Source organism: Marmota monax, unplaced genomic scaffold (genome assembly GCF_021218885.2).
Source record: "Marmota monax isolate L192 unplaced genomic scaffold, Marmota_monax_Labrador192_F-V1.1 WCK01_AAM20220418_F8-fsc00112, whole genome shotgun sequence".
Lineage (NCBI taxonomy): Eukaryota > Metazoa > Chordata > Mammalia > Rodentia > Sciuridae > Marmota > Marmota monax.
The window spans coordinates 1,155,827-1,182,090 of NW_026692073.1; the positions used below are offsets into that span (position 1 = coordinate 1,155,827).

The window sequence follows — 26,264 nt, forward strand, 5'->3', positions numbered from 1 at the left end:
TCCTACTCATAGCCAATGAATTTTAAACATCTCTAACTAAGGATGAAGAAAAAAGCACAAATCCATAAAATGATCATCAATGGTTGCTAATATCACTCACATACACACACACCATACACACACACATACACACACAGCACCATATATTCAGTAGCATTAGATGAAAATATACAAACTCCTAGGATGTAGTCTTGTCAAAAAAATAACCTGATTCTGATCAAGCTATAGCTTTACTATAGTTTATAAGAAATAAAGGACACAGGAACATGCTGAACCATATCATGGGGAAAGTTAATGGGACACACAACCTAGTTGCTTCAACAAATTGCAGGATTTAAACAAAAAAGAAAGAATAAAACAAGCTTATAAATTGTCTTAAAAGACTTATCAACCAATCTATTGCAATCTATAACCTTCATTTGGATTCTAATTTAAACTATAAAAAATTATATAACAGTTAAAACTTTGGACAATGATTATATATTTTGTGATACTAAGGAATTATTGTGAATTTTTAAAAATTAGATCTACTGAGATTGGAGGGGGAAAAGACCTACTCTGTACTTCTTATTGTACTAGGTGCTTTACATAAATCATTTTATTTTAATGCAAGTTTCACTGTGATACATTGAAACCCCTCAATGTCAATAAAAATAAAAGGGTCTTAGTAAGTAGCTTTAAGTAAATAAGTTCTACAAATAATTATAAGCTTAATATATAACTGAAATAATATAATGTTGGGTATTTGTTTCAAAATACTCCAAGGAGGGAAAAAACGTTGAAGTTGAGTATGGATGGGTTAGCCATATAAAAAGGTTGGTAATTGCTGAAACTAGATGAAAAGAATGTCTGTGTTTATTCTATGACTATTTTTTCTTTTCTATTTTTAAAATTTTCTATAATAAAACCTTTCAAAATTATATGATTCTACTTAAGGGATTTATGTTGGACAGTATTTTAACTTTTATTCCCTTTTAAATCTCTTTACAGACAGGTGATGAAGCTGGTCTCAATGACAAATGCTTAATCTATTAGATAGGTAAAAAGTACAAACATACTATTCTAAAAACTTATTATCATTAGTTATAAGCTTACTAAACTTTTTTTTTAATGAGTTAAAGGAAGCAAAAAGACATCTTGGGGAAATGTTCTAGGATCCTGGCACTTGGAGATAATTATTTTAACAATATTCTGAATGAGTCTAAGTAATGAGAACTATTTGAGCTAATAATTGTATACGGTCAACTTTTAGAAATAATTTGATACAGTGAAAATCTCCCTAATCTCTTCATCAATTAGATACAAGCAACAATAGTGGTTAGTTTCAGTAAATCCAGAATCTAAACAGAATAGGTCATGATCCTATGCCCTACACACTTTATTTTTTTCCTAATTTTCTAACTTTATTTTTATTTTCTTATTCTACTTTTCTTCTAATTTCCACTTAAAATATAAAATTTTTATGTTTTTTTGATGAGAATGTTAACATTGCTATGAGAATGTCTGAAGACTTAAAAAAAAAAAACATGCTATATAACACTAATTGTTATCTTAGTGAGTTTAAAACAGGTAACATTTTCAGGTTTTTATCTGAAGTTTCTACACTAATACACACCAAAGTATTTAAATTCTTCCTTAATGTACAAAAACAAAAGATCATGAGCAAATTGTTGACCAAAAGATCAACTAGACAAAAGAGAGAACCAACTCTACGTAATACATACATTTCCTGTCAGAGAGTGAAAAGAAAAAATACGACTACCTTTGCTAAATCTATCACAACGTCAGAGAGCTTAGGATAGCGTCTTTCAAGAGGTTCTGTTTCCTTGATTTCAGGCAATCTTACTCCAGCAAACACAGGATTTTTATAAAACAACTCCTGATGTCTTGGAATTAAATTACCTAGAAGTGAAAACAGCACACGTCTCTGTCATTATACATGAAATGGTGAAGGGACAACTTATGTGGAGGAGAGGAAATCATGGAACACAGCTTCAGGAGTTTGGGACTCTCTCAGCATGCAAAATCAACCAAAAATAGAGCTGTTATTGTAATGACACATGGCAGTCTTTATAGTGGCTTTGACATAGTCAACTCAAGGAAGTAACATCATTATCTCAACTCATCATTTAGAAAAATTCACAAGCTGCTATAAATAGAACTGAAATGTGAGAACACAGGTAAAGAATATTGTATAGCTTCCCAGATATAAGTACCAGTATTTTATTTCTAACAACAGAACATAATGGGTTGACCAAAACAACTAAAATATAGTCATGTAGACAGAATCTAATCTAAATAAATCAATTCCTCCCTTTATGAATTTAATTTTTAGTAAACTGATTTTACACCTGAATCTAAGGTCATATTTAAGCATTTCACTTTTCTCACAACTTTAATATGTAAACATATATATTTATGTTTCCATAAGAAATTATTTATTGCTTATTGAATTTCTCATCTGGAAACGTAAAATCAAATAGTTACCAAGTGTTTCCCATTATTTTCATCTTCCAAGCTCTATCTCTGAACATTTATTGATACTTCAGCAAATGAAAGACTCTGATTGTCTAGCTCTGAAACTTTATCCAAAGTGCTAACAGCAAAAGTCAAAGATGGGACTGAGGTTATGGCTCAGCGGTAGAGCACTCGCCTCACACATATGAGACACTGGGTTCAATCCTCAGCACCACATAAAAATAAATAAGTGAAATAAAGATATTGTGTCTAACTACAACTAAAAAATAAATATTTTTAAAAGGTCAAAGATGAAGCAAGATTACCTTCAAAGTCTCTGTGTCTCTCATTTTGAGAATGAGGATATTGACTGTATTTCACCAAATGTTTACTGACCAGGGATGATAATTATTTGTATTCTCTCTACATGTGATTAACTGAATGTACAAGTACAGAAAATGGACAACCTCTGCTCTTTTTCTTCTCTGTTGACAGGAGGGGGAGGTGAGCCTGATTAAGAGCATGTGTCAGATAAACCAAAACCATACTGGGTCAGGGAGACTCACACACACACCTGCATATATGATATATGTTTTCCTATTTATGCCCTACCTTCACTTAGAATAGATACCCTCTTTAATATACAAACAACTTTAAAAACCAATACAAACACACAGGAAAAAAAAAACTTCTAGAATTTAAAATGCAAATGCATAATCTTACCTAAACACATCATAATATGATATAGCTGATCAATATCAGAATCTCCAGGAAATAGTGGTTCTCCCATGAACATTTCAGTTACTAGACAACCAATGGCCCACACATCAACAGCCCTGAAAGAAATGCAATGTGGTGTAAAATTTGGCATCCTATTATGTTTATTATATCTGAATCTATTCTGCATATTAATACTTTATATTTTGGATATTGAGAATAATAGTATTAAGCCTTAAACTATCCATAAAAAGACATTCATCTAAAGTTAAGACCTCTCTCAATTTTAATAAGTGAGATTTCCAGAAGCTTTGATCATGTGGCCTAAGAGGGAAAAAGCCTCTGAAAAGAGAAAACACTATTACCTGTACTTTGTTCTAATAAGGCTCTCAGGCTTCCATTCAGTCAATTCATTATTTGTTTACATGCAACTCTAACAAGGTCATTTCATTCTTTGTTTCATAGAAAAAAGAAAAACACAGCAGAAAAAGATGATTGCTAAAGACAAATGCAATAACAGCAGGTCCTGAAGGCTAATGGGGAGACATTTTTTTTTTAATCTTAAAAATTAGTCATAAAAACTTAAATAATATGTTAGTTTCATTTAACATAGGAACAACTATCTTGATGTTTCTTAAGGTCATTGCTGAATTAGAAAATGTTACAAAAAAAATGCAGCATGGCTATAAAATGTGAACTTAGAGCAATTAAGAAAATATTAAGGACATTTAATAAACTCTGAAAACAGAGAATAGTAGAAAATATTTTAGAAAGATTTCTATCAAAGCAGTAAAACTTATAATTCTCCCTTCTTTGAAGATTTGAAGACACTTGTGTTTTAAGAACATTTTGTTCAATTTATTTTTACTCCCACCCTTGTCTCATTGAGACACTACCTTGTCTCTTTTCAACAGTGTCAGACTTACCCAATTAATATTGGTCTCTTTACAAGTGATAAATATACATATTTCTGACCTATTACCAAAAGCAGACCATTTATTTACAACTTAATTTCCCCACCTTTAAAATGAATAAACCCACTCCAATTTCACAGGAATTTTGCTTGTTTGCAGTGCTGGGGGTTGAACCCAGGGCTTAGGGCATGCTGCAGAAGGGCTCTTCCACTGAGCCACACCCCAGCCCTCATGAGAATTTTTAAAGGAAATGTATCAAATGATTACAAATCATTTTATTAACTTCCCTCAACTCAAGCCTTCCTTTCAGTGTTAGAAGAATCATTTATTATATTGTAAAGATACTTTGTTTTATCAAGAAAAAAAAATTAAAATCACTCCCTCTCAGTACTGATGTCTTACTTGCCGTACTTGACATCACCAACCAAGAGTTCTGGAGCTCTGTACCAGCGAGTTGCCACATAATCAGTATAAACCTCTCCTGGAGCAGCCAAAGTCCGTGCAAATCCAAAGTCACATAACTTGACGACACCAGACTGGGAGACTAAAATATTCTCTGGCTTTATGTCTCTGTGTATGATCTAAAACAAAAAGAAGAGGACAAAATATGGTAAACAAAAATTAATTATTTACAAGAGCACCTACCATGAGTGGGAAACTGATTTTTATCCCTATAAAGAATAGAAAATAATGCATACAAATTGTTACTGACTTTTAAGAAACTGAGACCTAGCTGGGCAAGAAAAAACATTCATGCTTGAGTATTTAAATAAAATACTCAAACACAAAAAAATACTTACATTATTAATCAACAAACCAACTGGCTAATAACTAATCTCAAAACTAAAAAAACTCTCATTGAAGACTAGGGGTGGTAAGAAAAAATTTTATGAAAGGGGCAGGTTCTATAACAGGCCTTTAATACTGAGTATGATCTGGATAAATGTAGGAAAAAAAGAGCAATCCAAGTGAATGTAACAACGAAAGCAATAAATAATAAGCCTTAAATTACCATAAAAGGACATTCCTCCAAAGTTAAGAGCTTTAACTCTCAGTTTAATAAGTGAGATTTTAATAAGTGAAATACAGAAACTGTGGTAAAATGTTTTGTTTTTTTCCCCCCAACTAAGCACAGGCCAGCCTGGGAAGTTCGAGTTTGTGTCAATATCCTGGGGACCCATGGAAGTGAGGTGACCAATATATTGTTTAAAGGTGATGCCTGTGATAAACAAGCTAAATCAGAGAGAACCACTAGAAGGAGAGAGAAGAGAAAAGGGACAAATATGAGGTGATAAAGGCCTAAATGAGGCTGGTGCTCAGAAGAATACAAAGGAGAATATATAATTTAGAAATACCTTAAAATCAAGAATCAATAGAATTTAGGAGTAATCTCAGATGTTTTATTTAAATCTGAGAATCTGCAATGGTAGTCCCATTACCGAAAGTAGAAATATCTATAAATTTTAATGGAATGATTAGCTTACTTTTAGCCACATGAGCTTTGGATGGAATGCTGAGCACCCAAATAGAGACATTCATTTGACAATTAGAAATAGAAAGAGGGTAAAACAAGATCAATGATTAAGATTTCCTGGGAGGAAAAACAGGAAAGTAGGATAGAGAATATTAATTCAACAGCTAAGCAAAACAAAGTAGTAGGCTTAATCCTCTTAATGTAAGTAAACTATATTTTGGAATTTAAAAAATGTGTGTGTGTGTGTGTGTGTGTGTGTATTTGTTTTAGACCCCTTCAAAAGATCAGGATCCAAAATGGCAATATGTCATTGTTAAACATTTTGCATAAGCTAGAAACTTTTATTACCCTAGGTATCAGTGTAAGGACACAGGACCAGTTCCAAATCAACTGTACTACAGCACAAAAAGCTGAACTAGGAGTTGGGAGACTTCGGCACTAGTCTCAGGTTTTCATTAAAGTCATAGACAACTCAATCTTTCTGAGTTCCCCTCCTCATACTCCAAATGAGAGGGCCAAAGTGCATGATTATTATGTTCCCACCCAATTCTCATAATCTATGACTTATGGTAACAATAATAGAACCCAAGCATAACCAAGATAATAGGAGTAGAATTTTTACTAAAAGCTATCATTGCAACCTTAATATCATGTATGATGTAAATAAATTAATAAATTTCAGCAAAAACTTTGTTTAGGGGTCTATAAACACTTCATAATGCCTTATGCTATATGGGTCCAACTTAACATCAAGGTTGATAGCAATGTTAAGTTTGTTGTTAAATACATTTACTCAGCCTGGCTTACAAAGTATTAAAATGATATTTTTAATTTTTTAAATTCAACTGTTCACATATATGGATGTAGACTCATATGAATACCATATTTAAGAATAAATGTCTTTAAGGACTAGGGCTGTAGCTCAGTGGCAGAGTGCTTGCCTAGCATGTGTAAGGCACTAGGTTCTATCCTCAGCACCACATAAAAATAAACAAATAAAATAAAGGCATTCTGTCCATCTACAACTACAAAAAAAAAAAATTAATGTTTAAAAAAAGCTGAAAAAAAAAGAAGAAATGCCTTTAGAAAAAGGTACTAATGATATGCTAATGAGAAAATAACATTACCTATCTGCTTTAAATATGCTATTTGGAAATATAAAGGGGCAAACGCATAGAGAGTGCATGGATTTATAGATACTACTTGAACCATAAAATAAAACTTACGGATCTTGTGTATTACATGGGGAAGGGATCAAGTGCTTGATACATATTCCTTCCTTGATCCTCTTGTTAAAACACTGACTGATTTTTTGAAAAATTAGGCTTTATTCTAAGTTGCCTTTCTTTTAACTGGGTAATAAAATTTGATTTTTTTCCATTAAAAAATGGACAAATGTTTTCATCCTTGAGTGAACATGTATGTACATGTTTCTTTATCCCCTTCTCCCTTCTCCCATCATAATTATTTGTCTCCTTTAACAGCAAAGGCGGCAACTCCCCAGAAAACAAGATCGAATGAGAGCTAACACTTGATCATTTATGTGTCAGAAACTATTCTTAGTATTTTACATATTGTAACTTATTTTATTCACTCGACAATCCTGAGAGTGGTGCTATTATTATTATTATTATTATTATTATTATTATTATTATTATTTTAGTTGTAGATGGACACAATACCTTTATTTTATTTGCTTGTTTGTGTTTTTTTTTTTTTTAGTTTTATGTGGTGCAGGGGATCGATCCCAGTGCCTCACACATTCTAGGCAAGCGCTCTACCCCTGAGCCACAACCCCAGTCCCAGTGCTATTATTATTATTTCCACTTAACAGGGGGATAGGAATGAGGATTGTGAAAGAGGTCCAGGAGGTTTGAGAGGAAAAATGATATGAAATTATAATTTGAGAAGAGTTTGAGAGTAAATGAACTAGGAAAAAAAAAAGTCTGACTACCAGGCAATACTAAATATCCCTTGATGTTAACTAGTCATAAATTAGAGATATGACTAGATAAATTAAGAGTCATAAAAGATATATGGATGCTCTGAAGTTTATGCATGGGACCATATGGATAGTAAAACCTCCTGCCTTAAAGACAGAATGGCTCTCAAGCCAGCAACACTTTACTATACACTCCCTGAATGTGAATCTAAAGGTAGGCAATGTTACTAAACATGGGTTGATTAGTCATGAAAATATAAAAAAATGAAGGCACACAGAGGCAAACTTAGGCAGAACATTCAAACACGCTTCAAAAGAGAGAAAGCCAATGATAGTTTTGTGTATGGTTCCTCTGACAAATCCACCCTCAGTGTAAGGAATACAACTAGCTTCCTTTAAGTATTTAGGCACATTGGGAAGATACTATTCTTTTTATGAGAAGGATTAATCAGTGTCTTTTAACTTGATGCCATGAATTACTTGATTCATTGATTCCTAATATTGGTCCAAATGCCTGTACACTGATGATTATTATTATTATTATTATTATTATTATTAAAATTCATATGTTCTATTCTTGAAACAATTATTTCTCTAACTTAACTAAACTGACACTCAGTCTCCTGAGCTTGGTTGATATAAGTCTAGTCTAAGAGACAGAAATAGTCTCTAAATTTGGTTACTCTCAAAGTCAGTTTTCTGAGACTGAATCATTCCAAAGTTGCCAAGAGCAGGCTTCCTAAGAAAAGCTAGACAATGTGTTGCCTGGTAGAAATTATATCTCTACCTTTACTGAGGATAATAATAAGAAAACTAAAAAATTCATCAAATGCTGAAGTGATAGTACATAATTTTTTCTTCTATTAATGATTATCTTTAAATTTTCAAATTTCCTACCATTAGCATTCATTACTTTTATAATCACACATAAATTTCATTTAAAGTACTTTATAAAACTGGCATACTATGTGTATAGTTATTCATTTTATACCCTGTGTCAATTTTCCTGGAGGTTATTTTATTTGGCACTCAAAAGGACAAAAGATTATTGCAATAAGGTAAGAATAGAGATATTTATACTTTCATATTTCATAACTAGTCAAGAGAACCTGAATTAACAAATACATAGAGCCTTAGTGTATGCATGTGTCAAAACTCCTTATAGAAATTAGTGAATTTCACTCAGTAAATCTTGCCCTAAAAAAAGAGCAAATATTTAAATCTAGTTAATGATATATAAAGTACTTAGTGTTGAAGAAGTATACTAATTCTGCAACTTACTTTCAAACGTATAAAAAATACAGCTTAATGTATTAATGAATGAATAAATATGTGAAAAAGTAAATACTGCAAAATGTTAATAAATGCAGAGTCTAGATAGTGGAAACATGGGTGTTCATCCTACAGCCTTTCAACTTCCCAGTGTGACCTAAGTTTTTTTCAATAAAAAGTTGGAAGAAAAGAATATGTTATGGACACATGAAAATTGACAATATCAAAGTAATATAGATCCTTTCAATTATTTTACTGGTTCAAACTTTAGTTTAAACAAATGCCTCACTAAATTAAGCGACTAGTATCTGGATAGTCAAGGATCTGCAAAATAAAATTACTTAATCATAATACTTACATTGTGACTGTGACAAAATCCAATTCCATTAATAATCTGAAACAAATATTTTTGAACTACTTGGTAGTCTAATCCTTTTGGAAAGAGTTCCAAGTCATCAAGAATTGTGTGGTCAACAAATTCAAAGACGAGGTACCATCTTTTTTTTTTCTTACACACTTCCAACAGATTCACCAAATTTTCATGCCTCAATTGCTATTATTAAAAAAACGCAAAATAGTTTTTATAAGTTTAAATTATTAGCAATTAGCCACAATCTAAAACAGATCTCAGCATATGAATAGCACGCATAAAATACATAAACAATGCATATTATAAAAGTATATTCTAGTTTTAAAGTTACAGCTCCTTTCTTCTCTCAGAGAACACAATAAAACCAATAAAAAGAAGAAATGTAACTCCATCTTTTTGAAAGTAAGATGGATCTATGACCCCCGCCCCCATCTACAATGAATGAGGTTTGATTACCACAAGTACTCAAGGTCAAACAGGAGTATCAGGATACACCAAAGGATTATCTGCAGCTACAAGGCTAACAAAGCCAGAGTTTTCCAAAGTTAGAACATACCTTCAGGAGAAAAGGACCAAAACTGAAAATATCCTTCTTTGGTATAATGTTGATAAGTTTTGTGGGTATCACTGAAAGCATCACTAAAACTGAATAGCACCAGTGAATACCACCAATGAATGGAAGGGGAAGGAGGGTTGAATAATTTAATCACACAAAAATGTATTTGCTGGAAATAAATGGTTAGACTAGAAAGCAAAATAATTCATTATGAATAAAACTAAAATTACAAATTTCAGAGAAATTAGGGCTAACAGCATTGAATTCCACACCAGGCCTATGTCTTAAGGAACATCATTGTAAACCATGACATATTCTACTAGCCTAGAACAAAATCATGTCCAAGAAACAAAGAAGAACCAATTCAAGATCTATTCAAAGATACTGTAAGAGAGAGAAACACTAATTACAGATTAAGTGGCTATTCTTAAAATTATTAGGATATAGCTTTCAAAATCCTCAAGGAAAGAAAGTGTAATCCAGGACCGTAATACCCAAACAACGTGTCATTTAAGTAACAAACAATGGAGAAAATTTTTGAACATGAGCAATGATTGCATTTAGTGCAGGACAAAATATTATGCAAATTTGAGCATCATAGTTATAAAATAGAAAGCACTTTAAACTCAACAATATACAATATTACTAATAATAATAGTAAAGGGAAAAAATAAAAACAAGATGTATGTGCATTGATTTTTCTTGTCAACTGGTCAAATGATAACTTTTGACCTGAAAATTTCAATTATAATTATAGCCACAGATTTAGTGATAAACATCAAGATAAATAAGGTATCTTCTAATATAAGTGGTAGATGTGTGGGAGAGACAAGGAAACAGAAACATAACAATTACTTTACAATGGAGTATGTGTATTATAGAATACTATAATTATAAAGGTAATCAATTGTACAAAACTAAAACCCTTCCCAATTACCAAAGAAAACAGCCAATGTAAATAAGGAATTCAGAGACCATATAGAAAAGTACTTGTAAGGAATAATAAAATAGTGTGACATTATAAATAATCACTAATACTTACATAGTGCTTACTATGTTCTAGGCACTATTCTGAGCCCAAAAACTCTATGAAATAGGTACAATTATCTTGTTTTATAGATGAAGAAGCTAAAGCAGAGAAATTTAAGGAAGCTCCAAGGTCACACAGCAATAACTGGCAGAGGCAGGATTGGAACCCAGGAATTGTGACTTCTGTCGTCTCTTGAAAACATTTCATTTTTGGTCATTTCCTCCTCTGTGTTCAGAACATTCGCACTATAAACTCACTTGGGCCCACAGTTGGTTTGTATGCCATAAATTTAGATTTCTTATTCTTAACCACTAAGCTATTACAATTCTATAGGGGGGAAATGGAAACAAAACCAAATATATCTGTTATATTAGAATATATTTTATTTTAATAGGTGAAATTAGTCTAACTGGGTCACAAAGCACATTCCAGATTACTGGTTAAATGAATTAAGGTATATCTATATGATGAAATAAAACACATCAATTAAAAAGAATGAGGCAGTTTTATGTCTACTGATGTGCAATATACTAAGCAGAAGAAGGTAAGATGCAGGTCAGTGGGCAAAGTCTGCTCCCATTTGATATATGCACATATACTGCCCCATACAAATCCACATGGTTGTATGGGAACAGAATCCCTCTGATCACTGTATAACATAGCACTGGTTTGCTATGGAAAGTACAACTAAATGACTGGTACACATGGGTGGCAGGGTAATCATTTAAATTTTATAGCATATGCAAGTATTATATAACAAAAATTTAAATCAGAAAAAATATGTATCAGTGAAAGTGCATACACATATACTCTAGTAAACTTAAATTTTAAAAGATATATGCTATAAAAATTAACTTGGAGACTAGAAAAAGAAGCTTGACATCCATCAAGCTAGTTAGGAGGAACCATGTTGGTCAAGGTCACATCTACTTAGAAAGCTTGAACTACCTCCACCAATGTATTATTGCCATCAATTCTCAACACAATGACCGTCCTGTATAATATCTAAACTCTGTTTCTAAAAATTGCTTCTCTGTGTTATGCCCTCTGGATTCAAAGTCCCTGGCAGAATATTCCACTGGTCAGCTTAGATCACAGGCTACAAGAAGATGGGATAAGGGGGAGATCTCTGCATTTAGGCTGTGTCATGGGAAGCAAGACACTGCACCTTACCACGACTACACACAATGAGAAACTGCATTCATAGGGTAGGAAATGGGAATGTTTTGCTTTTTCTATACAGATGAAAAAAGTGACAAGTGTTCATTTCATATTACAACTGAAAATGCAGTAATTTTGTCATTCATTAGGGTTGTTACACTCTTCCCAGATCTTTACATGTCTGACTCCTTGCTGCTATCTAGGTCCCAGCTTCATGTCACCTCCTCAGTCACTCTTGAGCACCTTACTCCGTCTTATATCATCATAGCACTATATACTATAATATTATCCCCATCTGATAGCTCACTATAGTAAAACCCTATCTGGTATTTTCCTTTATTATTATTATTTTGTAGCAGGGATTGAGCCCAGGGACACTTAATCCCCAGCACTTTTTATGTTTTGAGACAGGGTAATCAATGAAGATGCTTTTCAAAGAGTTAAAGAAGCATGTTTCAGCTAGGATAGATGAAGTTTCAATTTGATTATTATCACAAAACTATTTTCTATTATTGATGATATTAACTCATTCCCATTGAAAATAAGAAAAAGCTAAATAAGTTTTAATTATAATCAATAAGCAATCATGGCATTTCATTTTCCATAGCGTTTTCTCATAAACAGAAAGTGCACTGAGATGGTCTCAAAATGCATATCTAAAGACAAATCTATTTAAAACTCAGCAGGCTGGGTGTGGTGGCACACACCTGTGATCCCTGGGAGGCTGAGGCAGGAGGACTACAAGTTCAAGGCCAGCCTCAGCAACTTATTGAGGCCCTAAGCAACTAAACAAGACCCTGTCTCAAAGTTTTTTTAAAAGGGGCGGGAGGGGAAGGCTGGGGATGTAGATTAGTGGTAAAGAGCCCCTGGGTTCAATACCCAGTACAAAAAAAAATCTCCTAGCAGATTAGAGGCTTTAAGTAAGGTTTTAGAATTGACTTATTTTTAGAGATAATAAGTAATGCATCTTATTTTTTCTCTAAGAAATAATTAAAGTAGTTGTCCACTCCATGAGTTAAGAGTGTAAAATTTTAAACATCTTTATTAAAAAAGCTTACCATGAAATGTGAAACTATAGAGAAAGCTACTCATAATAAGCCATACAGTTCATTAATAAAACAAAACACCTTTATTTCACAAATCTTATATTCAAATAGAACTAAAATTTCTAATAAATTCTGTTTAAAAAATTAAATAATAAAATAAAGCTGTTCAATCAAGATTGCACTGGCATATTTCTAGTAGAATAATACATTATACTTAAATATTCTACTTTTTATCAAAAATTCAGACTACATAAGATAATCTCTCTTTCCCTATTAAATGTAAAGTCCTTCCTGCCAAGATTGCCATAGCAGCCCCAAACCTGCAATCATTATTAAAACACAAACTATAGTCCACAGGTTATCTTTATGTTAATATTTTAAAAATAAAATGACCAGCCGAGGATGTGACTCAGTGATAGAGGTCTTGCCTAATGTGTAGGGCTCTGGGTTAGATACCTCATGTCACAAAAAAGTAAAATAAAATAATAAACAAACAAATAAAAGCAGACCACGACCTCTTTTGGTAGTGGCAGACTAAGTAACTCAGACCAATACTCTAAATGAGAATTCTTAAAAATTTGGGTCAAATTTTTCTAATTTTCTGAAACATAAAAGGCTAAGAAGATAGTTAGGATTATTGGGCCAAAATCAGGAACAGAAAAGTGCAGAACTCAAAGCTGATTTTGCCAGGAAGTAACAGATATGGAACTGAATTTTTATTTTTGTGCCCTATACAATTAATAAGCAAGAGTTAAAGCCCAAAAGCTGTAAAGGCAGGACCCCAGAAAAACTACCTCCAATTTAAGCTGGTCTCCTAAAACTTACACCCTCCAAAGTAAACATAGGTAGAAACCAATCAGGCATCACTAGACTTCACATCACCTATAATGGTTCAAGGAACCTCAAACCTTGAATTTGGGGTCTGGGGATGTGGCTCAGTGGTAGAGCACTTGCCTAGCGCGTGGGAGGTACTGGGTTTGATCCTCAGCACCACATAAAAATTAATAAATAAAATAAAGGTATTGTGTCCATCTACAACAATTATTTAATTAAAATAATTAAAACAACAACAACAACAAAAAAAAAAAAAAAAAAAACTTGAATTTGGATTATTTTGTACTGGACTGGGAGCCCCCGCTGTGCACTTAACAGAAATCACTATCAGATAAATAAAAATAATCTCTGGAGGCAGATAATTTTACCTTAGCCTCAAAATATTTCTATAAATATCATTTCAAAAATGAGATTCAAAGCAAAAAGATAATGAGAAGCACAAGAAAGCAAGAAACAATTAACGAGAACTTTGAACTTGTTGAGTAGATCCTGGACCGGTAATTGTTGGTATTATATAGAAACCAGAAGGGTGAAAATTTTTTTTTAATTTTTTTTTTTTAGTTGTAGTTGTACACAATACCTTTATTTTATTTATTTATTTTATGTGGTGCTGAGGATTGAACCCAGCGCCTCCCACATGTTAGGTGAGTGCTCTATTGCTGAGCCACAACCCCAGCCCCAGAAGGGTGAAAATTTTTATATAAATAATAATGTTAACTAGTGAATGTAGTTGATTACTAAAAGGGATAAAAGAGGATTCTAAGGAATATTTTTAAATAGCAAATACAGAGAAGCTACTACTTTTAGGGCAGAGGGAAAGTTCCCAAGAATTTTAGAAGCACTTCAACCACCATCAAGGGTACAGTCTTCATTGGAAAGGTCCTGGCTACCACAGAAATGTGTGGTTGTCAGTGGTGAAGAAATCTGCCAGAGGATACAGGCCAGAGATGGCTTGTAACCTCTCTATAATTGATAGAGAAACTTACCAGAAAGTGCAGGTGGGCCACAGCCAGTCCATGAAAAATGCTAAGGTGAACTATCAGAACCTCTTGATATGGTGCTCTGCTCACAATTGTACCCGCCCCCAAAAAAGCATACCAGAGTCTGGAGGAAAAGCCTCTGCCTCTTGCTAAGGATCTACAGTGTCCTTCCATGTCCTTTTTCTATTAACAAAACCTAAAATCAAACCAGCTAGCAAAGGAGAAATGTATACAGAGTTTAATTCCTATATCACAAGACAGGTCCAAGAAGCAGTGATTTAGAACTGAGACAATGAATTAATTATTGTCACAGTGCCCATGAACATGGAAGAAGAAAAGAAAAATCATATCTGGAGGAAATATCTTCAATTTATTCCTAAAAATAATCTTTCAAATATAATGTCCAGCAAAAAATCAAAGAAAAGCAGGCAAACAAAGAAAAAAGATACTATATGTAAAAAATATTAGAAAATAGAGACAATCAAAACCAATGAAGAATGACTTCATGTATTGAAATTAATCAGGTACAGAATAATAACTATAACTTTAAAAAAAGAAGTAACTCAAAAATTGGGGGAACTTTAAACCATAAAAACTGGCATAGCATATTTGGACCCAAATAAAAATCCCAGAAAAGAGAAGTATAATAACTTCTGTTTGTACCAACAGAGACTAGGTAATTAGTAACAATTTCTCCCACTGAGTACAAGCAGAAAAGCTGGACAATACATATACAACAACTACTTGAAGGAACCAGAGAGATAAGATAGTAAAGTATATCTGGCCTAGGATCTGGAAGGAGACAGAAACCCTGGGAGGTGAGCCAAGCAATTAGCGCCATCTTTTTTTTTTTCAATCCAGGAAACATACCAATTCGGAGAGAAGAGGCTCAGTGAAACTTCTGACAGTATTGTGGGACTAAGGTAGCAGTGACCGGTGTCCAGATGGGAAGAAAAAGTACAGCACTGGTGACATCCTCCTATTTTAGGTTGGCCTAAAAGGTCCTCAAACTATGAATAAGTGTGAACCGTCAGTAGCCTGCCTCAGAAGCTACAACTCAACTTCAAATCATGTAAATCCCTTAAATGGGATTAAGATGATATTAGAATGCTAGCATCACCAGGCTTACTGGAGTACCAGTGCCCTCAAGAGCCTCAGAGAGACAAACATAATAAAGAATACAAAACTACAGCTACATATAAGAACATTCTCTAAAAGAAGCATTCAGAACAGTGGAGAAAATATAATATTTTTCAATAAATATTTCTTGGACAACTGAACATCTATAAAAAAACCAAAACATAAAATTTGTGCCATAAAACATAATTAAGATCAATCCCGGGTGTACTGAAATGTAAACATGAAAAACAAACCTATTAAGTTTCTAGACGATCATATTGAAGAATATCCTAACTAAACTCTAGGTAGGAAAAGAACTTCTTAAACAGGACATAAATGGCACCAATCTAAAAGATTAAAAATTTAATACATTGGAATTAGCAACTTCTGTTTAAAAAAAGGCATCATTAAGAAAGGGAAGAGAAAGCTCACAGAGGACAAAAGAAATTTACAACACATATAATTAGTATATGATTTATAGTCAAAGTATAACTGAGATAAAGGTTTGAGGGGTTTCTGAGGTAATAATAAATTCTATTCTTGACCTGGATAGTAGATACACAGGTATATTCACTTTCTGATAATTCACTGAGTTGTATACTTAGGATTTGTTCCCTTTTCTTCTGTGTATTTAAAAATAATTTTTAAAAATTACTGGGCACAGTGGCACTCGCCTGTAGTCCTAGTGTCTTGGTAGGCTGATGCAGAAGGATTGAAAGTTCAATGTCAGCCTCAGCACTTTAGGGAAGGCCTAAGCAACTTAGTAAGACTTTTGTCTCAAAATAAATAAATAAATAAATAAATAAAAAGGGTTGGAAACTCAGTGGTTAAGCCCCCTGGGTTCAATCCCTAGTACCCAAACTAACAAACAAACAAATAAAACTACATTGATTAAGAGTGCATGTTAGTAAATGTGAAAAAAAAAAAATCAAGGCAGTGATTAATATCCAATCAGGATAATGTTTATCAATAAAGGGACAGAGGGTTGAATGACTGGCATAGTATATAAAAACGTCCTTAGCAATGTTTTATTTCCTGGAGAGTGATTCCATAAATGTTTGCTTTGCAATAATTAATTGAGCAATAATTATTGTTTTGTGCACTGTCTACATGTGGTCTATATTTTATAAAATTTTTAAAGTACAAAAATATAATATTCCAGGGCTGGGGTTGTGGCTCAGCAGTAGAACGCTCACCTAGCATGTGCGAGGCCCTGGATTCGATCCTCAGCACCACATAAAAATAAATAAATAAAATAAAGGTATTGTGTCCAACTACAACTAAAATATATATATAAATAATACCCCAAATGAACAACTTAATGATGGAGATTAATGACATACTGAGGAGGGGATTAGTAAACTAAATAAACTGTGCTGAAGAATACAAAAACAATAGATGGAAAGGAAAACAGATAAGAAAAGCAGATGATTCCATATGAAAATTTAATATATATTAACTGGAGTTCCAAAAATGGAATAGAAAGGTCTGGATAATACTTGAAGAAATAACTGATAATTTTCCAAAATTAATTTTAAAAATCATAGATTCAGTGAATTCTAAGTAGAATAAAATATATCCACACTAGAAACATCATAATGAACCTACAGAAGAAGAAATTTAAAGGGAAAATAATATAAGTAGCCAGAACAAAAAGAAAACTTTAACGATTTTCTAAGGGGAAGAGGATCCAGGGATCCAGGGGCTCATGGAGTGATTGTAATGTTTTGTGTCTTGACTTAGATGCTAGTTACATGAGCTCATTCCGTTTTTAAAAATTCATAGAGATGTATTTTTATGATGCATACACTTTTCTGCATATATATTATATGTAAACAAAAAGTTGAAAGAAAAAATATCCAGACATTAAAGAACAGATTTACTAAAGAATAGAAATTAGACTGACAGCTGACCTCTCAAGAAGCAAAGTGGAAGCCAAGGGACAGAACAATGTTACCCTAATTTTGTGGACAGAAAATAACTGCCATAACTGGTAAACTAAAATTCCATACCCAACAAAAATATCTTTCAGGAATAACAGCAAAATAAAAGACATTTTCACCAAACTAAAGTGGAAATATCATGCCTGCAGTAGATTCTCACAAATGGAAATCCTGAATAATGTACTTCAAGAAGAATGAAAGAGATCCCAGATGAATGGTCTGAAATATAACAAAGAAGGACAACCAAATAAAGTGATCAATGTATAGAAAGCTAAATGAATCTGGATATAGTGGTGCACATGTGTAATCCCAGCTTCTATTGAGGCTGAGGCAGGAGGATCACAAGTTCAAGGCCAGGATGGGCAATTTAGTAAGATCTTATCTTGATATAAAAATTAAAAGGCCTAGGATGTAGCTCAGTGGTAGAGTGCTTACCTAGCATACATGAGACCTGGTTTGTTTGATCCTCAGCATTTCTCTCTCTCTCTCTCTCTCTCTCTCTCTCTCTCTCTCTCTCTCTCTCTCTCTCTCTCACACACACACACACACACACACACACACCATACACACCATACACACAAATCACTGAATAATTATATCTTAAAATATATTAGGGTAATGTTGAAGTGTAATGATATTAGCATATAAAATGGAAGGGAATAACCAAAGAAAAAGTTTTGCAAAATGTTTCCATATGTCTCAGAAAAGAATAAAATTACTGGATAATGTTACTCTTTTTGACAAATTTCTAGGAGAAACACTAAGAAAACAATGTGCCCCATGGTTCCTGGTTGTACTAGGGGCTCCAGAGACCTTATCCCAAAATAAAAAATAAAAGGAGCTGGGGGTGGGGAGCTGCAGCTCAGTGATGAAGTATCCCTGGTGGTTCAATCCCTGGTACAATAAATAAATAAATATAAATAAACAAAAAAACTAAAAGAAACAATGTTTAATTTCTAAATTATTAGGAAAGAAAAAGAAATAAATGTAATCAATATAGAATAAGAAGAGAAAGACAAGTATTGAATAGGTATGACAAATAATATTTCAGATATTACATTACATGTAAATGGATAAATGCTCCAATTAAAAGGCAAATGTTATCAAACAGAATAAAAAGCAAAATGTACCTATATGCAGACACATATCTAAACAAGTCAGAAAAACTGAAAGTAAAAATATAGACAAAGATATACTATGGAAACACTAACTAAAATTAAACTACATAATCTGAGTTCAGACAAAACAGACATTAAGACAAACTATTACTATAATAAACAGGATTATGTTTCATGATGATAGAATATTTGATTCAGCAGGAAGACAGATAATTCTAAATTTGACACACTGATAATATAGCATTTTTGTTTATAAACATTAACTGAACTACAATGAAAAGTAGAAAAATCAATAATCACAAAAGATTTTAACATATCTCTTCTCAGTTTTAGGTAGAACAAACATGAAAAAAATAAGAATTAGAAGGTTTGAACAATATACTTAACAAACATGATCTAACGGCTATAATAGAATACTTTTTAATCACAAGTAATTTTTTAAGTGACTATATTACAAACCAAATTGCAAAAAAAAAAATTCAAAGGAATTATTTTTATATAGCATATGCTCAGATCACAGAGTAGCTGTGCCATAAATAACAGAGGAAGAAAACCCAAAAATTTTCCACATATTTCAAAAATTTAAATATACTTTTAAATAACTCAGAGATCAAGGAAAGTATAATGGAAATGAGAAAATATTTTCAACTAATAATCAAAATTTCTGGGATGCATACTACCATGTCCATAGAGAAGATATACAGCTTTAAATCCATGTATGAGGTGGGGAATAAAATGTTGGAAATTAAAGAAGTAAGCATTTATCTCAACAAGTTAGGGAAAAGAAGTGCAAAACAAACTCATCCAAAATAATAAGAAGGAATGAAATAATAAAATTTTAAAAAGTCAAACATTGATTCCTTCTAAAGATAAGTAGAATTGATAGAGAAAGAGACAAAGGACTTTGCATAATAGGGCTAGACTGCTATCCTTAGAAAGGACTGCCTTGTGGGCCTTGGTGACTGCCTGGTAATGTAGATTTCAGGAAGGTTCTCTTCATTTCCAGAACTAATATGGGTGGTTCATTGTGCAAAAAAATTTGTTTTGTGCTGAATAAATGCTTTTCTTCTGGGAAGTTGGAATTTTGGTGAGTGCCAAGAAGAGTGCCTATGTGACCAATCCCCAGTAAAACCCCAGTGAATGCTTGCGTTTCTAATGAATTTCCTTGGTAGACCATATTTCACATGTATTGTCACTACTCATTCCTGGGGGAAATAAGCATGTGTGTAACTCTACTGGGAAAGAAGCTTGTCCTAGGTTTCCTCTGGAATTTATCCCATATGCCTTGTCCCTTTGTGGATTTGGCTTTATATTCTTTATATCCTTTCACTATAATAAGTCATACCCATAAATGCAACTATGTGCTGAGGACTGTGAGTTATAGAAGATGGGGGTGATCTTTGGACTCCCCAATACAGATGGCAAACAGATGATTGATTGATAGATGGGAGATACAGAGAGAAGAAACAAATATTTTAAAAATCATCTTTACATTCACAAGGTAAATTTGCATACATAATCATTTTATTTCTTCTTATTGACAAAAGAAATTTATACTTTAGTTTGTTATAAAAACAAATATAAAAAAGTAATATTTTTCTATACTATAATTTTGAAAAAGAAACAATTCATTTTATAAATTCAGTATATACATTTACTCACCTTTAGTAACTTGATTTCTCGCATAGCAATTTTTTTAACCATTTTGTCATCATCACTTTCTAAGAACTTCTTGATGGCCACAATTCTTCCACTATCTTTATTCCTACATTTCATCACCATTCCATAACTCCCTTCTCCAACCAACCCTAGGTTCTCATATTTTTCCATTTTAATTTAGAACCAGTAGGAATTTTTCTTGCTATGAAAAACAAGACATAGAATTAATAGTTTTGATTATGTTAATTGCCTCCATCCTCCCAGCAATTAGTTCTTTCCTGCTCATTTTCCATATTACAGCAGTCATATTACTGTCTTTGGATATTTGTACTAATACAATTTCTTAGTGTTTTCATATCTAAGCTCTGTTTTAAAAAAATTCATACACATTTCCTAATAGACAAAGCAAAGGAATTAAAGTGGTTAACTTTAAATTTAATTTGCTGTCATTTTAATGAAATTCAATATATTTTAATTTAGATCAAAATATCATATAAACATTTTAGAAAAAGCACAATTCCTTTTCACTCAAAGGTGAAAAAGGCACAACTAAAAGAAAATTAAGTTTTTTTTTTTAAATCAAAGTTGGAAATCTTTATGTACTTTCTACTCAATTGGAAAAAAATTGATCACAAAATAATCACTTACCAAACTAACACTGAATCTTTGATTAATTTTCCTTTACTTTGCTTGTGGGGTGGAGGGTACTGAAGATTTAACCCAGGAGTGCTTTATCATTGAGTTACATCCCCACCCCTATTTATTTATTTATTGGTTGGTTGGTTGGTTGGTTTTGAGGCAGGGTTTCACTGAGTTGCTAAGGCTTGTCTTGAACTTGTGCTCCTCCTTACTCTCCTGAAGCACTGGTATTACAGGTACGTGCCAAAGCACCCAGCTTAAATTGCTATATTGAACTTACAAAATAAGATCAATACCGTCACAGTATATTAGCAGATTTTTTAAAAGAAATTAAATATTAGTATCACGAAATACAGTATTTTTAAAATCCGATTCGTGATTACCCACTGCACAATCATTTGAATTTTATGGTTTGAATTCTTATACAAATCACTATATGACATTTTCTGAATAAAGTTAACCACAAGAGAATCTTACTTGTTTTATCAATGATTAATGGAGGTGCTACAATCATTTCACTACATGTTTCACACAGAAAAAAAAAATTATTTTAGGGTTGGGGGTATAGTTCTGTGGTAGAACACAAGCCTAGAATATTTGAGGGTCCAGGTTCAATCTCCAGCAACACACACACACACACACACACACATGCACACACAACACACACACAATTATTACAGTAAAAATAGATTTTTTCATAAGGTTTGCTTGCTGTGATATATGAAAGCTATTAAATTATTACAACTTCAGAGTTAAATTGAGGTTTTTAAATTTAGTTTTGTCATCTGATTATAAAGTTAAATTTCAGAAGATTAAAAAGTACTGCTCCAAATTCCAATGAAGTTTCAATAGTTTGGAGAGAAAAAGCAGTCTTTCAGTAACTTCATATTCAAGTGATGATTCATAGGTGAATTATTAAAGCCTTGATAAAAAAACAGGCATTCATAAGCTTTGAAAGGAAAAAAATGCTTGCCTGTTATATTGTGTACTTAGGGCAATCTAAAATAAATTTTCCCAAATTGTTGTGGTAATGTTTTACTGACTTCTTTACAGATGGCAAAGACAAAACATATATTCTCTTTGCTTTGGAAAACCTTGATAATCCAATGTAAATAATAAATTTTCAGCACTTGACATTTAAGTTTGAGGTTAGATTATATACATTGTGTGTATGTGTGTGTGCACGCATGTGTGTGTATGTGTACGTATGTGTGTGCACGTACTGCTGGGAATAGAACCCAGGGCCTCCAGCTTGCTAAGTGATACTTTACCTCTGAGCTTACAATCCCTAGCTCCCATTAGATACATATTTTTAATGTAAACATAAATGGAGAACCAGAAGATTGGCCTTTGAGGGGTAAAAATGAAAACAATCCCAATCGACTCCAACTCAAATGCTGTCATTAATTTTACTACCAGTTTTGATAGTAGATTCTACTACAAACTACAGAGCAGGGTCCCAGACACTGACTTTCCATAAGCTTGACATTTTAACTTCTGTTAACTATTTTTTAATAAAATGTGTATATTTAAAAAAATTCAATATAATCCAATAGCTCCTCTCCTAATTTTTTTTTTGTCTTTCCATTAAGAAAGTATGTTTTATTAAAGACCAGAATAGGGTTTACCACTTCAATGATAAAAATAGCTGGAATCTATACAGGATCATTTAAAAAACATTTTGTAATTGGCATCAATGTTTTAAAGTGCAAAATAAACAAAATAAAATTTACCTTAAGCATATCTAAGGTGTTCTGAAGCATATCAAAACTAATTTTATCCATGTTGACTACTCCAAGTTTATTTTCCCAACCAACTTCACATGTGGACACACCACTTTGAACACACCTGCTTTTTCAAGTGACACTGCCTACAAATACCTTAAAAATATCACGGTCCACAAAACCCTGTTTCCTGAAATAGTTACTCATAAACTCTCTCTTTTCATGCCTTCTGTTGTTGAATCTAAGGGTAATAAAACTAAAGAAGCCTGGCAAGTTGGCACTGTTAAGTATTTCTGAACATGTGCCATGTAAGCATATGGTTCTAATACTAATAATTTATATAATGCTAATTTTTTATTTTGTTAAAGACAGAAATCTTTTTTTTTTCTTTTTGTAAAAGAACAAGAAAATAGAAGCTCTTTAAAGTCATATACTTACTGTTTTTTCAAATCCTTTCACATGGAAAGATCCAAAGGTTTTCAACTTGGAAACAAATTTGAGGTGAAATGCATCTCGCTAGCAGGACTAAAAGATGCTGACTAGCAAACTAGCAATTCCAGTGTTATGATTTCTTCTGCGGGCACAGTGACGGGTCCTGGGTGAAGCAGGCTGGGAGGCAGATGGGCCTCAGCCCGCCGCAAGCTCATACTTAGGAGGACCGCTGGCCGCATGCTGTCGTCGTCAAGGCAACGACCTCACTCTGTCTCCAGCCATAGGCACAGTCTCTAGAGAGAGTCTGTGCACGAGTCAGAATGCGACTACCGCAGGCACCAATACCTGTCAAGGCCAAGGCCTGTAGAAAAATTAGCAGTGGTAAGAGGGCACCGCCCCACAGCTCCGAAGGCGCTCAGTCCCTCCAGTCCGTGAAGCAGCCGGGCTCCAACTAGCCCTCAGCGAAGGCGTTGGCCACCGAGCTGCAAGGAGGCGGGTTCTCAGCCTTCCAGGTCCGCCCCGCGAGTGCCCGACCTCCCTTACTCTGATTGGTCCAGCCCTGTCGTTAGGCGCTATGATTGGCTTAGCGCCAATATCCCCGCCCCTTCACCTGGGGCTCGACTCAAGTTCTGTTCACTGATGCGCAGTTGCCTGAGTCTCCACATACCAACGTTCTGTAGTTGGGAGGCGCCTCTTCGCCTGCGGCAGACCTCTGCTCGCAAATGAGCCAAGCGGCGTAGCGAAGGGTAAGGTGGCGGTTAAGTAGGACTGAAAGCATGGAAAGAAGAGTGTTTTTCACAGCTTCTCCGCTTTAAGCAGGAAGCAGGCCCTGGGCGCCCCCACCAGGGGAGGTTCAACCCAATCCCGATTTGGTAGTCCTTTCCGTTCTGGGCGTGGGGATAATCTGTCTGGTCAGGCAGAGGTGAAGATCACAGTGAGGAGGCGATTTAGTAGGTTTGAGAGAAGGTAGGCATTTACAGACCTGATTAAGCCTGGGCAGTGAAACACTGGGAAGAAAGATCAAGGAAGGGAAGAGAGGGCATGAATGAAAAAAAAAAAAGGAAGGTGCTGGGATGGGTGCTCAGTACCTTTATACAGCAGCCAAATGGGGTGAAGTTGGGGCTTATGATATTTAAAAGGTCTAACGTCTGCAGATCAGAACAACTCGCTACTTGAAAAGACTGGTAGATCAATCAATATCTTGTGTGTTCAAGTCACACACATAAGAAACAGGATTTTCCTAATTTTCAAGAAACTTGAGACCCTAAGGTTTTCACTCTCATTCCACGCTTTATAATATTTGGTTTCCCCTGATTTGGGGAAGTGTCCTGGATAGCAAACATTTATAGTCAGTATTAATTCCTTCTTTATACTAAGAAATAAACTATATCTTTAGTAAGTTTGATTAGCAAGTATTAATCGTCCCGTGCTTAGTTATCTTGTCCAAGCTGCTTAAAACCTAGTTCCTGACCCTATGTTGAGGAATGGACCTGGAACCTAGGTAGGGAAATACTCTTTTTGGTCAACCCAAGATGTTAAGTATTCTTGTAGCAATTATCTCTGTCCTTTGCTGTGAGTTGGAGACATGCCCCATTTTGTTACCTCTATAGGCTGTAACAGAATCTGATAAACTTCTTTTATGTGAGGGACAGATCCAGGTTTGATTAAGACTGAAACTCAAGAAGAAGAGTTCAAAAAATTTCTTTTGCAACTTCATGAAAAATTTTAACCAAATAAACATTTTGAGGTCCCTGCAAGCAAGAGGCTCTGAAGCTTAAATAACCTGTTTATAGCCCACAGGGAACCAAAAGGATAAACTTTAGATTTGGTGAACAGGTGATGCATGAGAAAACAAATTAAAAAAGAATTAAGTTTGAAAACCAGAGGAGAGAATTACACTTCCTTGAAAAAGCAATCTACAGGGTTGCTAAAGAGTATGTAGCATTATATAGAAATAGGATTGTGTTATTCTTTTAAAACAGGGAAATATTTGTAGGGAAAGGGAGGGTTTTTTATTGTATATGGACAGCATGCCTTTGTTTGTTTTATTTTTTATGTGATGCTAAGGATCAAACCCAGGGCTTCACACATGCTAGGCAAGCACTCTGCCACTGAGCTACAGCCCCAACTCCAAGAGAGACTCTTAAGATGCAGCAAAAGGAATAATTGATGAAAACCCATGGAGAGGTAGGGAGGAGAAAGTTCTGAAGTATGAGGAGGGCTTAGACTTAGAGATTTAGGGAAAACATAAAAGTATAGGATAGACACATTAGCTGGCCTAGATCTCCTCAGTAAAAATTTCATTTTTGCATGAAAAGGTGTACTGGGAGATTGAGGGTCAAGAATTTATTAACAGAAATTCCTCCAAATAGGTAGTTATGACAGGAAGTCATTTTGATATAAAAGGATATAAAATAGGATAATGTACCTACTTGAGCTTGTATACCATGAATTTATAGTGACACCAGCTGACACTGTTTCATAGGACTTAGCAACTTGGAGGGACAAGAATAGAGAAAACAGATGGTATATAAGCTACCTCTATTAGAGAACTGGTAGGGCAAGAGATTTTAAAAAGGAATTAAGGAATCAAGGATGCTGGAGAATGTACCATTGAAATACCTTGCCATGGGTTCCAGCTAGATAAGAAGATTAAATTATAACAGCAATTAGCTAACAAACTGAAAATAGAAAGGCAGTGAGAGACTGGAGATCATCATAGGCATGAAGATTATGTTTAATAAAGGAGCAAAATAGGAAATTATTACAGAGAAAGCAGTTTATTAATTCAGTCTTGTAAATGGTACAAGATGAGGATCAGTTCTAAAGGGTTGGGACTGGGGATAGAACTCTGGCAAAGTATTTGGCTAACATGCA

The 26,264-nt window shown here is 33.8% G+C and overlaps 1 protein-coding gene across 2 annotated transcripts in view; it reads right to left on the reverse strand.

Annotated features, from left to right (window-relative positions):
- The window catches only part of Cdkl2 (cyclin dependent kinase like 2), a 37,235-nt gene extending 13,223 nt beyond the window's left edge, over positions 1–24,012 (reverse strand). Inside the window, exons 1-6 of one of the 2 annotated variants that reach the window (XM_046458700.2) lie at positions 23,394–24,012; positions 20,596–20,794; positions 9,135–9,329; positions 4,491–4,669; positions 3,181–3,293; positions 1,763–1,902 (exon numbers count right to left, since the gene is read on the reverse strand). In XM_046458700.2, coding sequence (XP_046314656.1) covers positions 1,763–1,902; positions 3,181–3,293; positions 4,491–4,669; positions 9,135–9,329; positions 20,596–20,763 — 795 coding nt within the window. In that variant the 5' untranslated portion in view covers positions 20,764–20,794; positions 23,394–24,012. The remainder of the gene's footprint in view (positions 1–1,762; positions 1,903–3,180; positions 3,294–4,490; positions 4,670–9,134; positions 9,330–20,595; positions 20,795–23,393) is intronic. The other variant, XM_046458685.2, reaches the window with a different exon arrangement.
- Positions 24,013–26,264: the final 2,252 nt, after the last annotated feature.